Source organism: Bubalus bubalis, chromosome 2 (assembly GCF_019923935.1).
Source record: "Bubalus bubalis isolate 160015118507 breed Murrah chromosome 2, NDDB_SH_1, whole genome shotgun sequence".
Classification (NCBI taxonomy): Eukaryota; Metazoa; Chordata; class Mammalia; order Artiodactyla; family Bovidae; genus Bubalus; species Bubalus bubalis.
In genome coordinates this window covers 21575597-21597351 of record NC_059158.1, presented here as the reverse complement: position 1 = coordinate 21597351, position 21755 = coordinate 21575597, and the positions used below count along the sequence as shown (strand labels likewise).

Genomic DNA, 21755 nt, shown 5'->3' with positions numbered 1-21755 from the left:
CCAAGTATTTCAAGTGTTTCTATTTTTAAGTGTATTAGCAAAATAAATTTCAAAAATTTTAAAGTATCATCAATTTCCATATTCATAGAACTTATTCTTTATAAAATATCAAAATTTGATCTTTTGTTATTCTGTAAATTCATTGTTCTCACTTTTTTCTACCCTGGGTACCTACTATTAGATAGATATAGACACAGTTCCTGCCATTTGAATTCATTCTGTGCATGCCTGCTGAGTCACTTCAGTTGTGTCCAACTCTTTGTGACCCCATGGACTGTAACCCGCCAGGCTCCTCTGTCCTTGGGATTGTCCAGGCAAGAATACTAGAGTGGGTTCCCATGTCCTCCTCCAGGGGACCTTCCCAACCCAGGGATCGAACCCACATCTCCTGCGTCTCCTTCTTTGGCAGGTGAGCTCTTTACCCCAATCGACATCTATTTTCTCCTAATGCCAATGAGATTCCCTGTTTAAAAATTGTGTAAATTAAAATTGTGTAAATTTCACACCCCTCCCCCCCAAAAGAACATGTAGAAAGTATCAATAATGGACACAACTGAGAACATATATATTTTTTTTATTTGAGAAGCTCAGAATTCATAAGGGATTATTTAATAATCTGGAACTAGACTTGGGCTCATAGGCTACCTTGACTAATTAGTTACATTACACTGGGAATGTTTCTTATCCTCTGATCTTCATGTTCTTCACTTGTGAAAATAATCCTGCCTTTTTAGGTTGTCTTGATATAAAACATGTACACACATTGTTTAGTCTAGACCCTGGCCCTTAGAAACAGAGCCGTGTGGATGAAAGAAGTTAGAGTGTTTCAAGGTCTCTGAGGTTGCTCAGAGAGGAGTTACTTATGGTTTATAAAACTACAAATTTTCCAAGTTTACCAGTGAAAGATGGTTCTGCCAGTTGAAAACTCACCTTCCTTTTTCCTCCTTAGCCCTCAAACTATCAACCCTCAAAGTAAGGATCCTAGTAACCACCTGCTGTGAAGTATAAATGTGATTTTTCAGTGAAAATTGGCTGGCATAGTGCCTGGCACATAGAAACACAGTTATGTTAGTCAAAGTATGATAGTGATGTGGGAACTCTGAGACACTTTGCCCAGTCACTTCAGTCATGTCTGACTCTGCGATCCCATGGGCTGTAAGCCTGCCAGGCTCCTCTGTCCATAGAATTCTCCAGGCAACAATAGCAGAGTGGGTTGCCATGCCCTCCTCCAGGGGATCTTCCCAACCCAGGGATCAAACCTGCATCTCCTGTATCTCCTGCATTGCAGGCATATTCTTTACCTCTGAGCCACACAGGAAGCCCTCCTGAGATGTTTTAAGCAAAAGCTATTCAGCGCCCTGAATTTCCTAAAACTGCTGATATGTCAGTTCCACCTGCTAAACATGTATTCATCCTGAAGAAATCTTAACAGGACCCTCTAAATTATTTTATTATTTTATCAATATCATAATACAAAATTTCATGATTATTCAGGTTCATTTGAAAGATAGCAATGTGTATTTTAATTTTGTTCTACTTTTTCTGGGACTACTAGTCCCCTAAAAATGGCCTTGCTCTCATTTGACAAAAACTTTGAGAAACATAGTCATAGATATAGACGTAAAATGATGTTTAAATGTGTCTTTAAATGAAAAAAAGTAGTCACTGAACATTTGTATAGCATAATTCTATCAATTTATAAAACAGTATTTTACACATACATGCATAAAGGTTCTAATACATAAATTTAAAATTACCTTGAAGTATACAGAAGAAAGTGTTACTCCTGAGAAATGGGGATGGTGGAGAGTAAGCAGAATTATTTATAAATTTATGTGTTTTTTTTTGTTCTAATTTTTAAAAAGGAGACATTACTCTTTTAACATTAAAAAAAAAATCTTCACTTAAAATTCCATGGGCAGGAGAGTCTGGTGGGCTACAGTGCTTGGGGCCACAGAAGTTGGACACAACTGAGGGACTGAGGGCACACACACACACACACATATCAATTTATTCGCTGTATTTAACTCTCAGAGCAGCATTGCTTTAGTTTAATACTTTGATCCTCATCAGGGTGCAGATCTTTGCAAGAAAATTAATTTTTTAAACTCCTCATGTTTTCTTAAAATTATATCTGAATCTGCAAGGAGTTTTTCTAAGGGATGGATGGGGGGAGGGGCGGTGAAGGGCATTTTGAATTTTATTGGGGAAAAAAAAATGTTGCCAAGGAATGGAGGAAGCAGGTTAAACAGGATAAATGGCCTCAGTGGAGAGATTTCACACAATCCATAATTTCCTTGAGTTGCACACGTGTTGAACAGATCCCCTCTAGTCCATGTAACTGGGGTGAATGGCACGCCCCAGTTTACCCAGGACTGCTGCGGTTACTCCTACTGTGCTTGCAGTTTGGTAATAGAGCCACTTTCATTCTCAGTATTCCTGTTTGGATAAGGTGCAGTATCTCTTTAAATGTAATATTGCAGAGTGACACAATTCTTATATTATTGCTCAGGAGGTCTCGCATCATGGAGGACATTGCATGTATTTTCTTCTCTCACATGGGCAATGTCCTTTCCTGACTGATCCTAGATAGGATGTTACTTCCTGAAACTCAGTCAAGGAAGTCCTCTCTATGGAAGATTACGGTAGAGGGAATCAGTTAATTTTATTTTAATCAACTGACCCCTCTCCCTCTGAGATTCACTACTTACAAACATGATAAACTGCTTCTGCATCAATTTGATATATTAGTTCACATATCTTGTCATATGTAATATCTTCTCATATTCTGTAATCAGTGAGGGCACAGTAAGGGGGAAAATATTTATCACTCCAGCACAAAGCACTGGAGCAGAATAAGGTATACAGATGGTGGAGCCAGAAAGTAATGAGGAAATGGGAGATTTCAGAGCATTGAATTCTTGTATTTTGCTTTACTCTTTTTTTTTTTTTTTTTGCTCCATTCACTCACCTTTCAAACACACAGTAACCTCAAATGTTTATCCATTCTTGAAAGTATATCTTTAGACTAAGTAGTTGTGCTATCATTTTTGCATTTTAGAAGTTTTAAGTAATTTGAATTGTGATTCATATCCCCAGTGTTAGGACTGAAGTGTTTATTAACAAAACAAAAGAACAAAAACCTAGGAAGTCCTTATCTGCTTCTCTGAAATTATATCAGACAGATTCCTGAGTATTACCTGTGGACATCTCTCTAATTGCTTGTAATTGTGGCTAATTCCTGAAAGGCCACTGAGAAGATTCCTCTGCTTTTGAGTAAACATACATTGCCAGAATCTCAAGATACTGTTCATCTCATTTTGAGTAGCATTCAAGAGGGCAGCAGAAGGAAACATTTTAATTATGAGAGGTATCACGTGGATCAGAAAGGGAGTATAACTGGGTTAATACAGATGTTACTGGAAGTTGATAGAAGGAATTTAGAAAGCTGCTGATGAGATATTAATAAATTTTATCTGTGATGCATTAATCTTATATCTATCATCTCTGTACTGAATTCATTTATCCCATATCTGACCTTGAACATTCAAAAAGGTAAAGTTCAACAGTCTTGGAAACATTATTTTAAGCAACACTATGGAAAGAGCCTTGAGACAATAGAATTAACAAGAATTTTAGTCCCCAAATAGCCAGTAAATCATTGTATAATAGAACAAGTTAATTAATAGCTTTGGATATCAGTTACCTTCAGTAAGACTATAGGAATGGTACTTTCCTTTTAGCATGAAAACTGTTTACTGTTACATTTTCTCAAATTATTTCATATCCCTATAAGGTAGGCTTCCAAATACCACATAGATACCATATTCTTCCAGGAGTAAAAGGATAAATATGCTTATGTTAGTCAAAGTATGATAGTGATGTGGGAACTCGAAGACACTTTGCCCAGTCACTTCAGTCCTGTCTGACTGTTTGTGACTCAATGGTCTGTAGCCCACCAGGCTCCTTTGTCCGTGGGGATTCTCCAGGCAAATAAACTGAAATGGGTTGCCATGCCCTCCTCCAGGGGATCTTCCCAACCCAGGGCTCGAATCCAGGTCTCTCATATTGTAGGAGGATTCTTTATTGCCTGAGCCACCAGGGAAACCCAAAAAGATGAATAATAGGAGTAATTTTTCACACAGCTAATACATTGTAGATTGGCTTATCAACACAAGGAAGTTTGTCAAAAAATTTTTTCATTTTATTAAGATTAAAGTTGCAGGCAGGAACTGAATTTATATGCTTAGAGAAATTACTTTCCTCAGGTCCTGGAGCTAGTAAATAACAGACTAAAGATTAGAACCTAAAACCGACCTGCTCTAAAGTTCTTATTTCCTTTAGATTTTACAGATATGTTCAAAATATATTTGTATAAAAAATGTTTGAACATATTTGTACATAATATATAATATAATTTGTATGTACATGGGTAATATATTCTTAAAACATATGATTAAAATATAAACTATATCACATATAAAATATATACTTATACAAAATATATAAAAAAGATTTTTAGAAGCTGAAGCTAGATAAATCAGATTTTTTCTAACAGATAAGTTGTTGGTCTTTGCTGACATCTGAAATATAAACAGTCCATGAAACGCATGCTTAGAATACTCAAATTTTAGTGTCATTTTTTTGAAATATATGCTACTTACCTCCATCTTAAACATTGGTGATAGATCAATTTTATGTCCAAGAAGACTTGAGTTCAAAATAGGACTAATTTAAAGTGCACAGATAAAATGACGTCTTCATATATTATTTAGCTGTATAACTGATTTGATGAAATTCATTCAGCTTCTTTTAGTTACACTCACAATGTAGCAAGTCATGATGTCTCCATTCAGAGTTAACTGGAAGATAAGAATGAAGTATTACAGACCATCTGAATGATGTTCTGGCATCACTTTTAATTAGTGCATCAACTGCTGTTTTCAAGTTTTTTTTTTCCAGCTAGTTTTTCAAAATGAATGTGCTTTCTCTATCAATATTGGTATTTGTTTTGGTCTCTTGACAGAAATCTCAAACACGGAATTGCAAGAGTCTTCCCCCATAGTTTATAGCAAATACCTAGTGGAAGAGAGAAAGAGGAGAGCTTTATGAAGTGATATTCCTCTTTCGTCATTGATTTGCTCAGCAAACCCTTTCTCCGGGGACTGAATCCTCAACTTTGTCTAAGACAAAATGACAGTGGGGACTAAAATATCTTTTAAAAACAGTTTGGACTTTCTGTTATTGAATTGGAATTTGTTTTCTAGTCTAAAGTTACTTACTTATTTCTCTCATGAAGGAATTTTTATTCTGTGTGTAAATTTTCTGAGAACCCATCTGAGGTTATGCTACCAACCCTTTGATTTGTGTATCAGAAAATAGACTTCAATTTAATTTCTCTTAAGAAAATTGCCTAACTTGGTTTATGACACATTTTACGTAAATCAGTTTTAAAGAGTTTATGTACAACCAATATAGTCTATATTTTTCTATGGATTTTTAAAATTTCCTGGCTTAGTAACCAAGTTCTTCTTCAACTCACAATTATATAGATTGTCTTGTAATTTAAATGTTTTATACTATAGTATTTATTCTGGCCAAAATATTATATTTCTATTTTTATGTGCTATCATATTCAAGTTCTTTCCAATTTCTTTTCCAGGTGAGTAGATTTATAATATATTTATAATTCTGAAAAAAAGATTATGATTTTAACAAACATGGGAAAACCCTACAAATATCCCAATAGGAAAGCAATTATATGAATAGACAATTTGTTATTGTTGTTTAGCCACCAGTCATGTCTGACTCTTTGTGATTTAGAACACAAAATCCAAATGAACAAGATATATAAGAGAGTGTGACCAAATTCTCAAATAGAGAAAGATATATTAAAATAATAATGATAAATCTCTTCATACTCACCAGACTGGAGGCAAAAGAATTGAATTTTATTGCCAATGAGAATGAAGGAAAAGTGCTACTCACAGATTACTGGTGGAAATTCAAAGAGTTACAAGTTTTCTTGGGGAAAATATGGCAATGGCTTCTAAAAACTACATAAACTCTCAATCTAGTGCTGTTATTCGCAGGAATCATTCCCCTAGAAAGGATGAATGAACAGTAATGTTTGATGTAGAAATACTTTAATGACCAATGATGAAGAAAAATATATGGTCCTTTGATAGCAAATTTACTACCTAATATATTCACAGAATGGAAAATAATCATTCATCTGAAACAAGGAATTATAGCACTAACACATGTCTTGGAGATGTTTTCCTAAGGTTTTGCTGAAAGAGGAAATCAAAAATGCTGAAACAAATACATTACATGGCTCTACTTTTATAAACCAATAATTTAAGACACTGAGATATAATTTTATTATGTATTGTGTGTCTGTATGAGATTACATGAGAAAATATCTAGTTTTTTTTTAAGAATAATAAGAATGACTAATTCTTAACATTATAATCTAAATAACATGAACATGAATAATCTGGAAAGGGGCAGAGGGTAATATCTAGAGGAAGATGGGGCATGAAGTAAAGCTAGAAAAGAAACAAATTGAGACTTTGTGTATATTTATAAAAGTTTTAAAAATTAATGACACTGGTTACTTCTCTATACAAGAGTAGGAGTAAGGTTGAAGATGGTTAGGGGACAAATTGAACTAGAGTATAAATTATCTTTATATATATATTTTTTAACAGATTGCATTTAAGTGAACAAAAATCACAATTTAAGAAGAAAGTAAAGAAAGGACTAAAGAAAATATGAATAAAGGTAAATATTTATTCTGAAGAATGGACCAAGTATACACAAATTGAAATTGTTTCAGAATTCTTTAAATTTAGAAAGTACCAAGTAATACACACTTATTGAAGATCTTAGAAATAGGGAGGATCTATTAAGGTTATCATTATTATCCAGACACCAGTGCTGAGTGCTTTGAAAGGATTGTATCACTCAGTCCTCATAAGTGCTCTGTGAGACAGTCATTCATTATTTCCAAAGATACATAGATATAGAAATAGAGGCTTAAAGTGGTTAAAATAAAATGTGTTAGGAAATTGGTTACATAAGTGGAAGTCCCACTTCTGTTCTTTTCTTTTTTTTTAACCTTCTGGCTCTGCTACCAAAGAGTTATGCTCCTCCCTTCTTAATGTAACTGAAAGTGGGATCCAGCCGCTCCAACACTCAAAAAGCCAATAAAGAGGCCAGGTAGTGGAAAGGAAAGTTTGTTTTATTTTGGATGTTGTCAACCAGCGTGGGCCAAGGAGGGGGCAGACTCCTGTCCAAAGGCCAACTTCACTGACAATCAGTGGGCAAGAACTTCTATAGGCTAAGGAAGGGCCTACATGCAGAAACAGCACGGCCATCTTGGAATGGGTCATTGGTGGTCTGACCAGCATCATCTTGACTTTTTTAAGTACAGTCAATCTTCACTTCCAGGGTATGTTTGTTTCCATTTCTTGAGCAATTGTGGCAGCTTATGTCATGGCTACAGTCTGGTCACCATGTAGTGAACTCTCCAGTTGGTGGGAATTCAGTATCTATAAAATAGTTCCCAGGATATGGTTAAGAATACTATCTATATCCCTTGAGAAGGAACTAAAAGTCTTTGACTATGCTTAATGACTAAACCAAAATCATGGCAGATGGTGATTGCAGCCATGAAATTAAAAGATGCTTACTCCTTGGAAGGAAAGTTATGACCAACCTAGATAGTATATTGAAAAGCAGAGATATTACTTTGCCAACAAAGGTCCATCTAGTCAAGGCTATGGTTTTTCCAGTGGTGATGTATGGATGTGAGAGTTGGACTGTGAAGAAAGCTGAGCACTGAACAATTGATGCTTTTGAACTGTGGTGTTGGATAAGACTCTTGAGAGTCCCTTGGTCAGCAAGGAGATCCAACCAGTCCAGCCTAAAGGAGATCAGTCCTGGGTGTTCATTGGAAGGAGTGATGTTGAAGCTGAAACTCCAATACTTTGGCCACCTGATGCGAAGAGTTGACTCATTGGAAAAGACCCTGATGCTCGGAGGGATTGGGGGCAGAAGGAGAAGGGGACAACAGAGGATGAGATGGCTGGATGGCATGACTGACTAGATGGACATGAGTTTGAGTGAACTCCGGGAGTTGGTGATGGACAGGGAGGCCTGGCGTGCTGCAATTCATGGGGTCGCAAAGACTCGGACACAACTGAGCGACTGAACTGAACTGAACTGAATGACTAAACCATTACTTGGTCTCCTTTGTTTTCCTTATTTCCTGTGTGTTCTCACTTCTCTGATTTAATTTGTTCTTCAGCTAAAGTTTTTCCACAGACAAATGGTAGACAGAGGACATGATAGACCAAGAGCATAGAGTCCTGCTCTGTTTCATTACCACCAAGACTCATTTTTAAGAAATCAATTTAATTAGTGTAGCTCTCTTCTTTTGCTTGGAAAGAACCTCTAGAAGAAGCTTATTTGGTATGTTACTCTTTGACTATGTGACATTTTAATATTGCATATTGGAACAAAAGCCTGCAATGGTGAGGTAGGCAGGGAATAAAAGTCTGCAGTAGCAAGGTAAGCAAACCAGCTGTGTTTTTTGTAAGAGAAATGTTACAAAAGGCTGGAGATAATGGCTTATCTAGGAGGAAATGGGGGTAGAGATATATTCAAACTCTACTAAAGTTTAAAATATACTTTTAGGGACTTCTCTGGTAGTTCACTGGTTAAAACTCTGTGCTTCCAATGCAAAGGGCAAAACTGTGATCCCTGGTCAGAGAACTAAGATCCTACATGCCACATGGCATGGCTAAAAGATAAATAAATAAAATGAAATTTTAGCATTAGAATGCCAAGAGAGTGGTAGTATTCTAAGAAATAAAAGGGAATGTTGAAGCTTGCCCCAAGGACAGACATCACAATGATTTCCTTGCCTAACTGCATTCTGCCAAAAGAAACACATATTTAGAACACATCTTCTTTATCCATTCATTGTTTGATGAACACTTAGATTGCTTCCATATCTTGGCTATTGTAAATAATGCTGCTATAAACACTGGAAGCATGTATCTTTTCCAGTTAGTGTTTTGATTTTTTTTTTCAGATATATGTATATATATATATACACACACACACACATATATATAAAAGAATAAAATTCAACATAAAAAAGAATGAAATTCTGCTATTCACAACAATGTCAACAGACCTAGACAGTATTATGCTTCTGGATTAATCATAAACTCTAAACTTTAACTTCTCAGTACCAATTGGCTTCTCAATCTTTTGAGAGATTTTGACATAGTTTTAAAATTCCCCTCCTTATTTAAAGGCTTGTCAAATACCTTTAGGGGAAAATTGCCTTGTAGTTCAGGCTTTCAATTCTTTTTTGTCACTTTGCTTTACACAAACAACAAATTTCTGAGTTTTTTCCCCCTGTATTCTTTTCTAATAGTCCTTTACCAGCTAAAGGCATCAGCTTCTTATTTGCATACAGAATCAGTAAGTTTAGGGAAAAAGCAACGTCAGCTCACTTTTTCACAAGTTCTTCACTATGGAGCATTAATTGAATCTTAATATTTTTATCTTTGTTGTTCTCATGGCCCCCTGATATTTTAACACAAATGATTTTATTTTTATGCCTTTTCTAGTTCTTGAGGACTTCTGAAAGCAATTTTATCTTTCCTGGAAACAGAATTCTTGTAGCAGATTTGAGCTAAGTCTGTAGTTAACAGCACAGATTTTGCTGATGTGGGTGGCTTCATGGGCAATGTCAGAGATGGATTTACCATGAAACTGATCGAGCTTAATCTTCAGACTATCATTTCCATGGGCCCTTTCTAAGAATCTGGGAAGGCAGGATTCTAGCAATGTGTTCACATAAACCCATGTATTAACAAAATTTGTAAAAACAAAAAACAAACCAAGGCAAAAAACTAATCCATAATTAGTTAAAACCCCTAACTCCAACTTCCTCCTGTCATATTCTCATGTAAACTGGTAATGAAGTAGCTGTAAGAATTTTTGTCAACTAAGAGAAAGTTGTTTTAGAGATATTGTTATAAAGTTCACAGTCATTTTCTACATGTAGGTTAGTAGCTGTTAGCCCTTCTGATATAGGAATGCTCTGATTTCTGACCCTGCTGACTTACCAGCACCATGATGTAGGGTACAGGGCCAGGATGTGGAGATGTCTGATGATGCCAGTCACCTGAAGTACATGGACTGCTGCTACTGCTGCTGCTAAGTCACTTCATTTGTGTGCGACTCTGTGTGACCCCGTAGACGGCAGCCCACCAGGCTCCCCTGTCCCTGGGATTCTCCAGGCAAGAACACTGGAGTGGGTTGCCATTTCCTTCTCCAATGCATGAAAGTGAAAAGTGAAAGGGAAGTCGCTCAGTCGTGTCCGACTCTTAGCGACCCCATGGACTGCAGCCTACTAGGCTCCTCCGTCCATGGGATTTTCCAGGCAAGAGTACTGGAGTGGGGTGCCATTGCCTTCTCTGAAGTATATGGACTGTGTATAGTTATTATACAGCTGTTCAAGTCTTAAAATTCATACATAATCATTGTAAGGATTCTGACTAATGAAGGAATATATTTTCAGGGAATTAAAAGAGAATCCAGAACACAAATGAATACAAGCAACTTTTTCAAAAAGTTGGCAATGCTTATGTGAAATTTGAAAGATTTTTGCAATGTTCAAATAAAATGAGTGACTTGGTGCATAAGTACAGTGCAATCTCTGGAGAGAATAGCAGCCTAGAACTCAGGCCTACCTGCCATCCTTACTCAACCCCTCACCCTCAGCCCCCCCAAGCCATGCACAGCCCTCCCTGTACCATCTTTGGAAAGGAATGAACAACTGAGGAAAATAGAAAGTAGAACACCTTAAGTTAGTGCTTTAAAGAGTAACTAATATAAGTTGGGAAAGGAGTATGTCAAGGCTGTATATTGTCAGCTTGCTTATTTAACTTAAATGCAGGGTACATCAGGCGAAATGCCAGGCTCGATGAATCACAGCTGGAATCAGGAGAAACATCAATAACTTCAGATATGCAGATGGTACCACTTTAATGGCAGAAAATCAACACAAACTAAAGCGCCTCTTGATGAAAGTAAAAGAGGAGAATTAAAAAGCTGGCTTAAAATTCTACATTCAAAAAACTATATTGGCATCTGGTCCTATCACTTCATGACAAATAGATGGGGGAAATGTGGCAACAGTGTCAGATTTCATTTTGTTGGCCTCCAAAATCACTGCAGACAGTGACCACAGCTACAAAATAAAAAGATGCTTTAGCTGCTTGGAAGAGTAGCTATGACAAAGTTAGATAGTGTATTAAATAGTAGAGACATCATTTGCTGACAAAGATCCATATAGTCAAAGCTATGGTTTCTCAAGTAATCACATATGGATGTGAGAGCTGGACCATAAAGAAGGCTGAGTGCCGAAGAATTGATGCTTTTGAATTGTGGTGCTGGAGAAGACTCTTGAGAGTACCTTGGACAGCAAGAAGATCTAACCAGTCAATCCTAAAGGAGATCAACCCTGAATATTCATTGGAAAGACTGGTGCTGAAGCCGAAGCTCCAATACTTTGGCCACCTGATGCAAAGAGCTGACTCATTGGAAAAAAACCCTGATGCTGGGAAAGACTGAAGGCAGGAGGAGAAGGAGGCCACAGAGGATGAGATAGCTGGATGGCATCACTAACTCAACGGACATGTGTTTGAGCAAGCTCCTTGAGATAGTGAAGGACAGGGAAGCCTGGTGTGCTGCAGTTCATGGGGTCACAAAGAGTTGGACACAACTTACCAACTGAAAAGCAACAAAAATAATACTAAAATAATAAAGACTCAGTTAAAATATTCTTCCTGGAAAATTCTCTTATTCCTCATTGTTATATTTGGCTAAACTTCTGAAAGCTTATGGTGAACGATATCAGATTCGTGATCTCTGAAGAAGATTCAGCTTCAGGACCAGGGACCAGGCTTGATCACTCAAGAGCTTTTGTGTAGCAGAGTTTTATTAAAGTGAAAAAGGGACAGAGAAAGCTTCTGACACAGACATCAGAAGGGGGTTGGCGAGTGCCCCACTCATTAGTCTTGTCAAGGCCTTATATACTTTTACCAGACCCATTCCCACAATATAAATCTTAAATTAACAAGATTAGAACTAACAACAGAAAGATCTCACCAGACCCACTTCCACAACATACATTTTAAGATGACAGGATTAGTCAGAAGGTTCTCAAGAAGGAGAAACATGTCCTCAAGCAGGATACGTTGTTGCTATATAATCATTGGTACAGAGTTGAAGAGAAAGCATATCCTTGAGCAAGATGAGTTGTTTTGTTGTGCAATCATTAGCTCTGGGCTTAACGAAAAAAACATTTGTCCTTTCCTCCTCCTTGAGAATTCCAGACCCCTCTCTCTTCCTCCAGGACCCTGGACTTTTCTTATCAACCTGCCTAGGAATTGGCTCTCTCACTTCCATTTGGGTTCCTGTGTATCTTGATTGTGGAGGTATGCATTGAACTACACACACACACATAAATGAGTACATGTGAGACCAGTGAAATCTGAAAAAATAAATCTGTAAATTGTAGCAATGTCAATTTTATTTTTTGACATGGTACTATATTTATGTTAAGTGTCCCAGTGGCGCATTTGGTACACAGGACCTCTCTGTATTATTATTGCTGCAAATTCCTGCAAATATATGATTTTTTTCAAAATAAAGATAATTTAAAGTAAGATAAAGATCTGTATGAACTATTGACTGTTACAGGTTATATTGTTAACTAAAAAAGCAAAATACAAAGACTATGTATTATATGTTACCTTTCATATAAGAAGCGGATAAGAGAGGAGTGACCCTTTTCCGAATACAATGTTTTATATAATTCTTAATCTTATAACCATGAAAATGTTTAACATATTCAAAATTTAAATAAATAATTTAAAGTCAACCAGAAGGTGAGGTACCTAAAAGAGATACAAATGGTAATAAATGAACCCACCAGTGTTACAGATGAACAGCATAACCATGCTAAAGAAAGTAAAGAAGAAAAGAATTAGCCTAAATTAACTTTCTGAAAGAGCATTTGACTCCCACGCCCAGTATAGACAACTCTAAGGTGAAACAAAAGTTGTGGAAAAAACACACAACTGTGCACAAGTTGTGTTCTCTAGTTAGTGAAGTTGTTATTGGCAGGAGTAGGGGTTAGAACTTCTGAAATTGCTTGTATATTAGAACTGACAAAGTAAGTAAATAAATTACAGATCATGAGAGCCAACTTTCCACAGTCAGAGAAAAAGTTACAAATAAGGAAACGATGGAGGCTAGAACAAGCTCTGTGATATTTTACTGGAATTGGAGGCATCAGTAGGAACTTGTGGTTATACACACACACAAACATACAAACATGAATAAATATAAAGAAATAAAAATATATGTGTGAATGTATATGTGAGTATACATAGATATTTCTAAGCTCTGTTAGCTGAGAAAGCCTAGAAGGAATAATAAAATAGCAATGAGCATACTTAGCACCCAGATTTTGATTTCTAAATACATTCTCTAATACAGTAAAAGGAACCTGGGGTCCTTGGTAAAACGGTTGGCTTTAGGGCTTGGACTGCAAAAGCACAAGATGATCTTGGAATATCTGATGATGCCACAGAATATAGAAGTGTTCAGCAATGTTGTTGTTCAGTTCCTAAGTCAGATCCTACTCTTTGCGACCCCATGGACTGCAGCATGCCTGGCTCCTCTGTCCTCCACTATCTCCCAGAGTTTGCTCATGTCCATTCATGTCCATTGAGTCAGTAATGCTATCCAACTATCTTATCCTCTGTTGTCCCCTTCTCCTCCTGCCTTCAATCTTTGCCAAAATCTGGGTCTTTTACAATGAATCAGCTCTTCACATCAGGTGGCCAAAGTATTGGAACTTCAGCTTCAGCACCAGTCCATCCAATGAATACTCAGGGTTGATTTGCTTTAGGATTGACTGGTTAGATCTTCTTGCTGTCCAGGGACTCTCAAGAGTCTTCTCCAGCACCACAGTTCAAAAGCACCAATTCTTCGGTGCTTGGCCTTCTTTATGGTCCAATTCTTATATCAGTTCATGACTACTGGAAAAACCATTGCTTTTTTGGCAAAGTGACATGTCTGCTCTTTAATATGCTGTCTAGGTTTGTCATAGCTTTCCTACAAGGAGCAAGCATGGCCGCAGTCACTGTCTGCAGTCATTTTGGAGCCCAAGTAAGTAAAATCTATCACCATTTCTACTTTTCCCTCTTCTTGTTGCCATGAAGTGATGGAACAAAAGGCCAGTAATGTTCAGGGCACATTAAAAGAACATGGGAATCAGCTTGAAGGAGCTTCCAAAGGCCAAAGTTTGGACAATTTGAGCAGCAGTATAAGTAGTGATATTAATTAATTATAACAATAGGATAAAACACAGAGTGAACGGGTTATATCTTATAGTCCCAAGGAAATGCTCGTGAAGTAACATAACATGTTGGAAGGATGAGCCACCTTGAAAGAGCTTTAAAGGCCAAATATAAGACAATTTCCACTGCAAAATAATGGTAGTATTGGACTATAACCAGTACAATAAAGTAAATATTCACAAGTCTATACTGATTAAATAATGATTTAATGAAAGATTAAACAAACAGAAGGAGAAGTAATAGCTCTCCTTTACTAGAATTTCAATTATTAAGTGGAGAAAGAGTGATGGAAATAGAAAATAGATGCAATAGAAATATTTGTTGCAGGGAAGAATCACTGATGAATGCCAAGATAAATGTAAAAACATGATCAGATATAAATGTTTGCATAATTTCAACACATTCTCCCACAAGATAATCCTTAGTTACAAAAGGAAAATGGTAACATCACGATGGAGAAACCTGGTAGAAATTACTTTAACCAAATGATCAAAGTTAACATCATGGTCACTTTATTACTCTTCATAAGTGTCCAGGTCATGAAAGACAGAGAAAGGATAAGCAACTGCCCCAAGTTAGAGGAGACTTAAGGAGATGTGACACCTAATGCAATGTGGTTTCCTGGATTGGATCCTAGAGCAATAAAAGAATATTAGTGGGGCAATTTGCAAAATTCTAATACTCTTTTATCAATGTTAATTTCCCATTTTTTGGGAAATGATTATGCAAGATGCAACATTAGGGGAAGATAGAGACTTCTCTGGTGGTCCCACGGTTAAGAATCTGCTTTCCAATACAGGGGAGGCAGGTTTGATCCCTGATTAGGAAGCAAAGATTCCCACATGCTGCAGGGCAACAGAGCCCATGTGCCACAACTAGAGAGGACTTTGCACCACAAAGAAGACCCAGTGCAGGAAAAAAAAAAAAAAAGCATTAAGGGAAGATAGTTGAAAGGTGTACAGAAACCGTCTGAACGATTTTTGCAGTTTTGTTGTAAGTCTAAGATTATTTCAAAATAAAAAGCTAAAAAAATCAAGAACATATATTATCAGTTTTTTTTTTTTAAATGCATAGGGGGCTTCTCTGGTGGCTCGGACAGTAAAGACAGTAAAGAATCTGCCTGCAATGCAGGAAACCCAGGTTTGATCTCAGGGTCAGGAAGATCCCCTGGAGGAGGGCACAGAAACCCACTCCAGTGTTCTTGCCTAGATAATCCCATGAACAAAGGAGCCTGGCAGGTCCCCAGTCCATGGGGTCGCAAAGTGTTGGATGTGACTGAGCAACTTACACTTTAATTCACAAAAAATACATGTATTTATCTATATACATGTATATTTAATCTGTATTTCTTAAGAAAATTAAAAGTGTAAGAATTTATATTTGTTGTTCAGTCGCTAAGTTCTGTCCAATTCTTTGCAACCTCATGAACTGCAGCACACCAGGCTTCCCTGTCTTTCACGATCTCCCAGAGTTTGCTCAAACTCACGTCCATTGTGCCAGAGATGCCATCCAACCATGTGATCCTCTGTCGTCCCCTTCTCCTCTTGCCCTCAAACTTTCCCAGCATCAGGATCTTTTTAAATGAGTCAGCTCTTTGCATCAGATGGCCAAAGTATTGGAGCTTCAGCCTAAGCATGGGTCCTTCCAGTGAATATTTGGGGTTGATCTCCTTTAGGATTGACTAGTTTGATCTCCTTGCTGTCCAAGAGACTCTCAAGAATCTTCTCCAACACCACAGTTCTAAAGCATAAATTAATAATTTGAAACCAGTCCGTTGTTCCATGTCCAGTTTCTAACTGTTGCTTCTTGTCCTGCATACAGGTTTCTCAGGAGGCAGGTAAGGTGGTCTGATATTCCCATCTCTTTAAGAATTTTCCAATTTGTTGTGATCCACAAAGTCAAAGGCTTTAGCATAGTCAATGAAGCAGAAATAGATGTTTTTTGGAATTCCCTTGCTTTTTCTATGAGTATTATTTTTTATAGAACAAGTATCCTCATCAAAGAGAATGTGATAAGAAGACATATAGTTGGGAAAAATCACAACTATTAAAGATCTACTATATATTGTCAGGGACAATCTTCAATATTTAATATTTCTTTAACTATCACAAACATTCTTCAAAGTAATTTTTCTCCCTAGTGATAGTAAATGAAGCTTTCTAGTTTTTAAGCCTGCATTGTTTCTGATCTGGAGTTTGAGCCATTCTATCTCCAAAGGTTATTCTCCTTCCCATTTATTCAAAATTATTTTCCAGATATAATTCAATTTCTTGTGTTTAGGGGAAATGTTGACTAGTTAAAAATATTTGGAATATAAAATAAACAGAATCCCTTTTAGAAAGAGCTGGAAATGTAAATTTGTCCAGAAGCAATATTAAGAAATGTGTATATTTCTCTAGACAATGAGTCATTTCAGGACCTGAAGTACTGGCAGTATAACATTTATATTTTAGAAAGAGAAATACAATAAGTTCCCTACATACAAACAAGTTCCATTCCAAAAGCATGTTTGTGAGCCCAACAAAGTAATCTTAGGTACCCAGCTAACACAATCAGCTATGTAGTACTGTATTGTATAAGTTCATAATACCTTTCATGCAAATAATACATAAAAAAAAAACAAACACAAAAAATAAAACATTTTTACTCTTACAGTATAGGACCTTGAAATGTACAGTGCAGTATGACAGCTGGCATACAGGGGCTGGCATCAGTGAACAGGCAAGAAGAGTTCCTGACTGGAGGAAGGAGAGGAGGTGGGAGATGATAGAGCTGAAGGATCATCAGCGATAGGAGATGGAGGGTAAGCTGGAATTGCACTCAAGCCTGACATTGATAGCACAGGCTCCATGATTCCTGTGGTCACGTGCTTCAAAAACTAACAGTGCCTCCTCAAGTAAAGAAAATCCCTTTGCCATTTCCTGCATTGTGAATCTCTTTGGTTCTTCAGTTACAGTACTTCTTCCTCATTCTCTTCATCCTTTCTGTGGGCCTCCAATTCTATCTTTTCATCCTTTTTCTCTGATAACATTCTATGATGTCATATCACAACTGGGAAACATCTTTTGTAATCACTGTAATGCTTGGATTGTATTATTTTATTTCACAGAAAATAACTTTCTGTGACTATATTATTTCCATCAGTTACAAGTTTAAATGTATTTGTTATGGGTTAGGGAGAAGGCAATGGCACCCCACTCCAGTACTCTTGCCTGGAAAATCCCATGGATGGAGGAGCCTGGAAGGCTGCAGTCCATGGGGTCGCGAAGAGTCAGACACGACTGAGCGACTTCCCTGTCACTTTTCACTTTCATGCATTGGAGAAGGAAATGGCAACCCACTCCAGTGTTCTTGCCTGGAGAATCCCAAGGATGGGGGAGCCTGGTGGGCTTCCGACTATGGGGTCGCACAGAGTTGGACACGACTGAAGCGACTTAGCAGCAGCAGCCAGCAGGGTTAGTGATGGGCCAGGTGTGACTAAAATGGATAAGAATGAGGTGGCAAAAAAAATTTAAGATTGCTTCAAAATTTTCTTCTATGGCTAACAATTCTACATCCTTCATTAAGTGCTCCATGAGGATCTCATCTTCATTTCTCAGAAGGACTTACTATCTCAGAAAGGAAATTCTTGAGAGCATCAAATTATCTAGGTATTTCTCCCTACTTTTCATGAGAAAACAGTAGGTTGAGATGGTACACAAGCTGCTTACACTTAGTGTAAGTAAAAGAAGCAGTTCTCAGGGGAATGGGTCACCCCACTGTGTCAAGAAATTTGCTGGAATTCAGAATTAATGTTGATTTGCTTTTATTGCTCATCTATGTATTTCAGTGTTTGCTGACAGAAAACAATCATTGCATGCCATTTGTTTATAAATTAAAGGAGATGATAATACTATCACTGTTTCTAGCTAGTATATTCCGTCTCTACCGATATAACTAGTGGCATTAAGATTATACTTTATGACATTAATATTTGTATGTTTAAAACATAGTATTTGACCTGATAATGATCAAATATGTTCTGCTTTTACTTGAGAAAAATCTATAGAAATGGTTACTAAAGTTAGTCAGCCATAGGATATTAATAATATTGGTTACCAAAATCTAACAATATTTTCAATGTATAAAGCACATTTATACATAGTATCTCATGTATACCAGCTGAAATCTCTGGCTGTCAAGGTGAAACATGAGATTTATCTCCCTTAGAAGTCTTTGAAAGCTAAATATAGAAAACATTTTTGAGATGCAATAGTTTTCATATTGTTCACCTTATGATTGTAGCAGATAGTTTGTGCATTAATTTTGAATGTCAAAATTAGTCTTTTTCAAGTTAAGCTTTATTGTTATGGACCTTAAATTTGCATAGAAAATTAATCTTCAATAAATTTTAAAGGGCTATGAATAGCACTTCTCTGCACAAATGCTCTAAAAATGCAATATAGATCCTTATGCATCTTTTCATTGATTCTAGGTTCTATTCTGAATTATGAGGTGACCAAGTTCCATGCCTTAATGCTTATCACTAACTACTGGTCTTGACGAAACCAGGAGGGAAGATTTGGTGCTCTCTCTCCATCTCTCTCTAGGATGAATCTGTAGTGTGTGTGTGTGTGTGTGCAAGCACGCAAGTGTGTGTGTGTGTTAGTAAAAGTGATATTTCCTCTGAGACCATATACTCTCCCATTGCTTGTTAGAGATAATTAGTTCAGGGAATTTTGAAAGGAAAGTTTTACTCCATAGGGTGAGGCAGAAAAGGAAGAATCGAATCTGATATCAACTCTGAAACCAATATAAATTCTTCCTTTTCAAATGTGAATCCTCCGATCTTCAAGTGTTTCCTGTACAGAGCGTACATCAGAGTTACCCCTGGCCTGCTCCTTCTCTGACTCCTTATCTGAGTGGGAGGGGGCATGTGGATATTTGGGGGCTTCAGGTGGTATAACTATTGTGTACTTATCAATATTCTTTCTTCATTTGGATTTGCCTCTGCTGGGTATTGTTGCCTTCTTACCATTACCCTCTCATAGATTTCCTAAATGTCATCTTTCTCTTCTCTTTGTTTTCACTCTGGTCATCTCACTTGGACTTCCAAGTAAAGTCCCAAGAAAGAGAAGCAACTGTGGACATGGGATTTCTGAGGTTGCAGTCAAATTTGGTAAGTTAGTGATTCTGTGTAGGAAGAAATATAGCCTAGGCCTCTTTCCTATCATTTATAGGTTTTTGTTTTGGTTTGGTTTTTTGTTTTTGTTTTGTTTTGGGCTGATATTTTTTTGAACTTTAGACCATAACTGTATTATGGGCAATTTGATCTATTATGCCAATACTTCACAGCCTAAATGTTTATGCACTTTATTTACATAAGCTTGATCAAATCCTCATTCTACGTGGAAGCTGGAGAGAGATTTTGAACTTATCCATGGAGTTCTATCCATTAAACATACAGAATGAAATTTCACCTAATAGCAAACTGGTTCTCTGATCCAAAGATATAAGCCACTATTCCCATCCATATGTTACATGCGACTAGAAGAATTCAATGCTTCCCTTTAAAATTTTTTTTAAAGGTGGATAATTTTGTGTTCATTCCCTTGTAAAATAACCAGCATTTGAAAGTAGCTTTTTGTATCCTGCAGAACTAAAAAGAATGATGCAAAATATTGGTAAAAAATTCATAGCCCAGAGCCTGAAAATTCGCAAATAATATATTTGCAGATCCAGTAATGACTTAACTAACACCTATTGAAATTCTGGGTCAAGCATTCAGCATTTCCAAAGAAGTTTCTGTTCTACCATTTTACCAGTCATTCCATTTCGAGGGAGCGTATCTATGCCCTTCATAGATACTCATCTTTCTCCTACCAGGTAACATGTGGTCACAGGTGATGGAAAATGACAGCACAAGTGCTTTTGAAGGCTTCATCCTGGTGGGCTTCTCTGATCGTCCCCACCTAGAGCTGATCCTCTTTGTGGTTGTCCTCACTTTTTATCTGCTGACTCTTCTTGGCAACATGACTATCATCTTGCTTTCAGTTGTGGATTCCCGGCTGCACACACCCATGTATTTCTTTCTGGCCAACCTCTCATTCCTAGATGTGTGCTTCACCACAGGTTCCATCCCTCAGATGCTCTACAACCTTCGGGGTGCAGATAAGACCATCAGCTATCTGGGCTGTGCCATCCAGCTCTACTTCGTCCTGGCTCTGGGAGGGGTGGAGTGTGTTCTCCTGGCTGTCATGGCGTATGACCGCTACGCTGCAGTCTGCAAACCCCTGCACTACACTGTTATCATGCACCCGCATCTCTGTGGGCAGCTGGCTTCAGTGGCATGGTTGAGTGGCTTTGGCAATTCTCTCATAATGGCACCCCAGACGTTGATGCTACCTCGCTGTGGGCACCGGCGGGTGGACCACTTTCTCTGTGAGATGCCAGCACTAATTGGCATGGCCTGTGTAGATACCATGACCCTTGAGGCACTGGCATTTGCCTTGGCAATCTTTATCATCCTGGCACCACTCATCCTCATCCTCATCTCTTATGGTTATATTGCACGAGCCGTGCTAAGGATCAAGTCAGCTGCCGGGCGAAAGAAAGCCTTCAACACCTGTAGCTCCCACCTCATTGTTGTCTCTCTCTTCTATGGTACGATTATATACATGTACCTCCAGCCAGCAAACACTTATTCCCAGGACCAGGGCAAGTTCCTTACTCTTTTCTACACAATAGTCACTCCCAGTGTTAACCCCCTAATCTACACACTGAGAAACAAAGATGTTAAAGAGGCCATGAAGAAGGTACTAGGGAAAGGGGAGGCAGAAGTAGAGTAAAAAGTCATCAAATCTGGGGACTGTCTTTTGATCCACCTTCTATATATACTGTTAGACCTAGCAAATAAAGGAGTGTTCTGACATTACAGACTGAGAAGGGACTTAATGAGATGCGGGAATTCAACGGTGTAGCTCGGTTGAGAAAGTGCAAATTCCTGAGCTGACCATCGCTTTTATTCCTCTAAAGTACTTCTAAGTCAAGGATTCATCACTAGGAGGTCTCCAATACAGGATCAGACAGTGACCTATGCTTGCAAAATACTAGCCATGAATGTAGACACAAGGCATTTTGTACCTATTCCAGCTTCCAACACAATGATCTGTACTGATTAGGTCTTCAGTATGGGATTACCTGGTGGCTCAGATGGTAGAGTCTGCCTGCAATGCGGGAGACCTGAGTTTGATTTCTGGGTTGGAAAGATCCCCGTAGAAGAAAATGTCAACCCGCTCCAGTATTCTTGCCTATTCC

At 37.6% G+C, this 21755-nt stretch overlaps 1 protein-coding gene across 1 annotated transcript; it reads left to right on the top strand.

Moving 5' to 3' along the window:
* The first annotated feature begins 20329 nt into the window (after positions 1 to 20329).
* Positions 20330 to 21469, top strand: LOC102412636 (putative olfactory receptor 2W6). Its single transcript, XM_006045647.4, has one exon. It carries the CDS (start codon positions 20330 to 20332, stop codon positions 21284 to 21286), a length of 957 nt encoding a protein of 318 aa, XP_006045709.4. The 3' UTR covers positions 21287 to 21469.
* The last annotated feature ends 286 nt before the right edge of the window (positions 21470 to 21755 follow it).

Coding starts and splice junctions, on each gene's coding strand:
- LOC102412636 (XM_006045647.4), top strand. CDS start 20,330: ATGTGGTCACAGGTGATGGAAAATGACAGCACAAGTGCTTTTGAAGGC.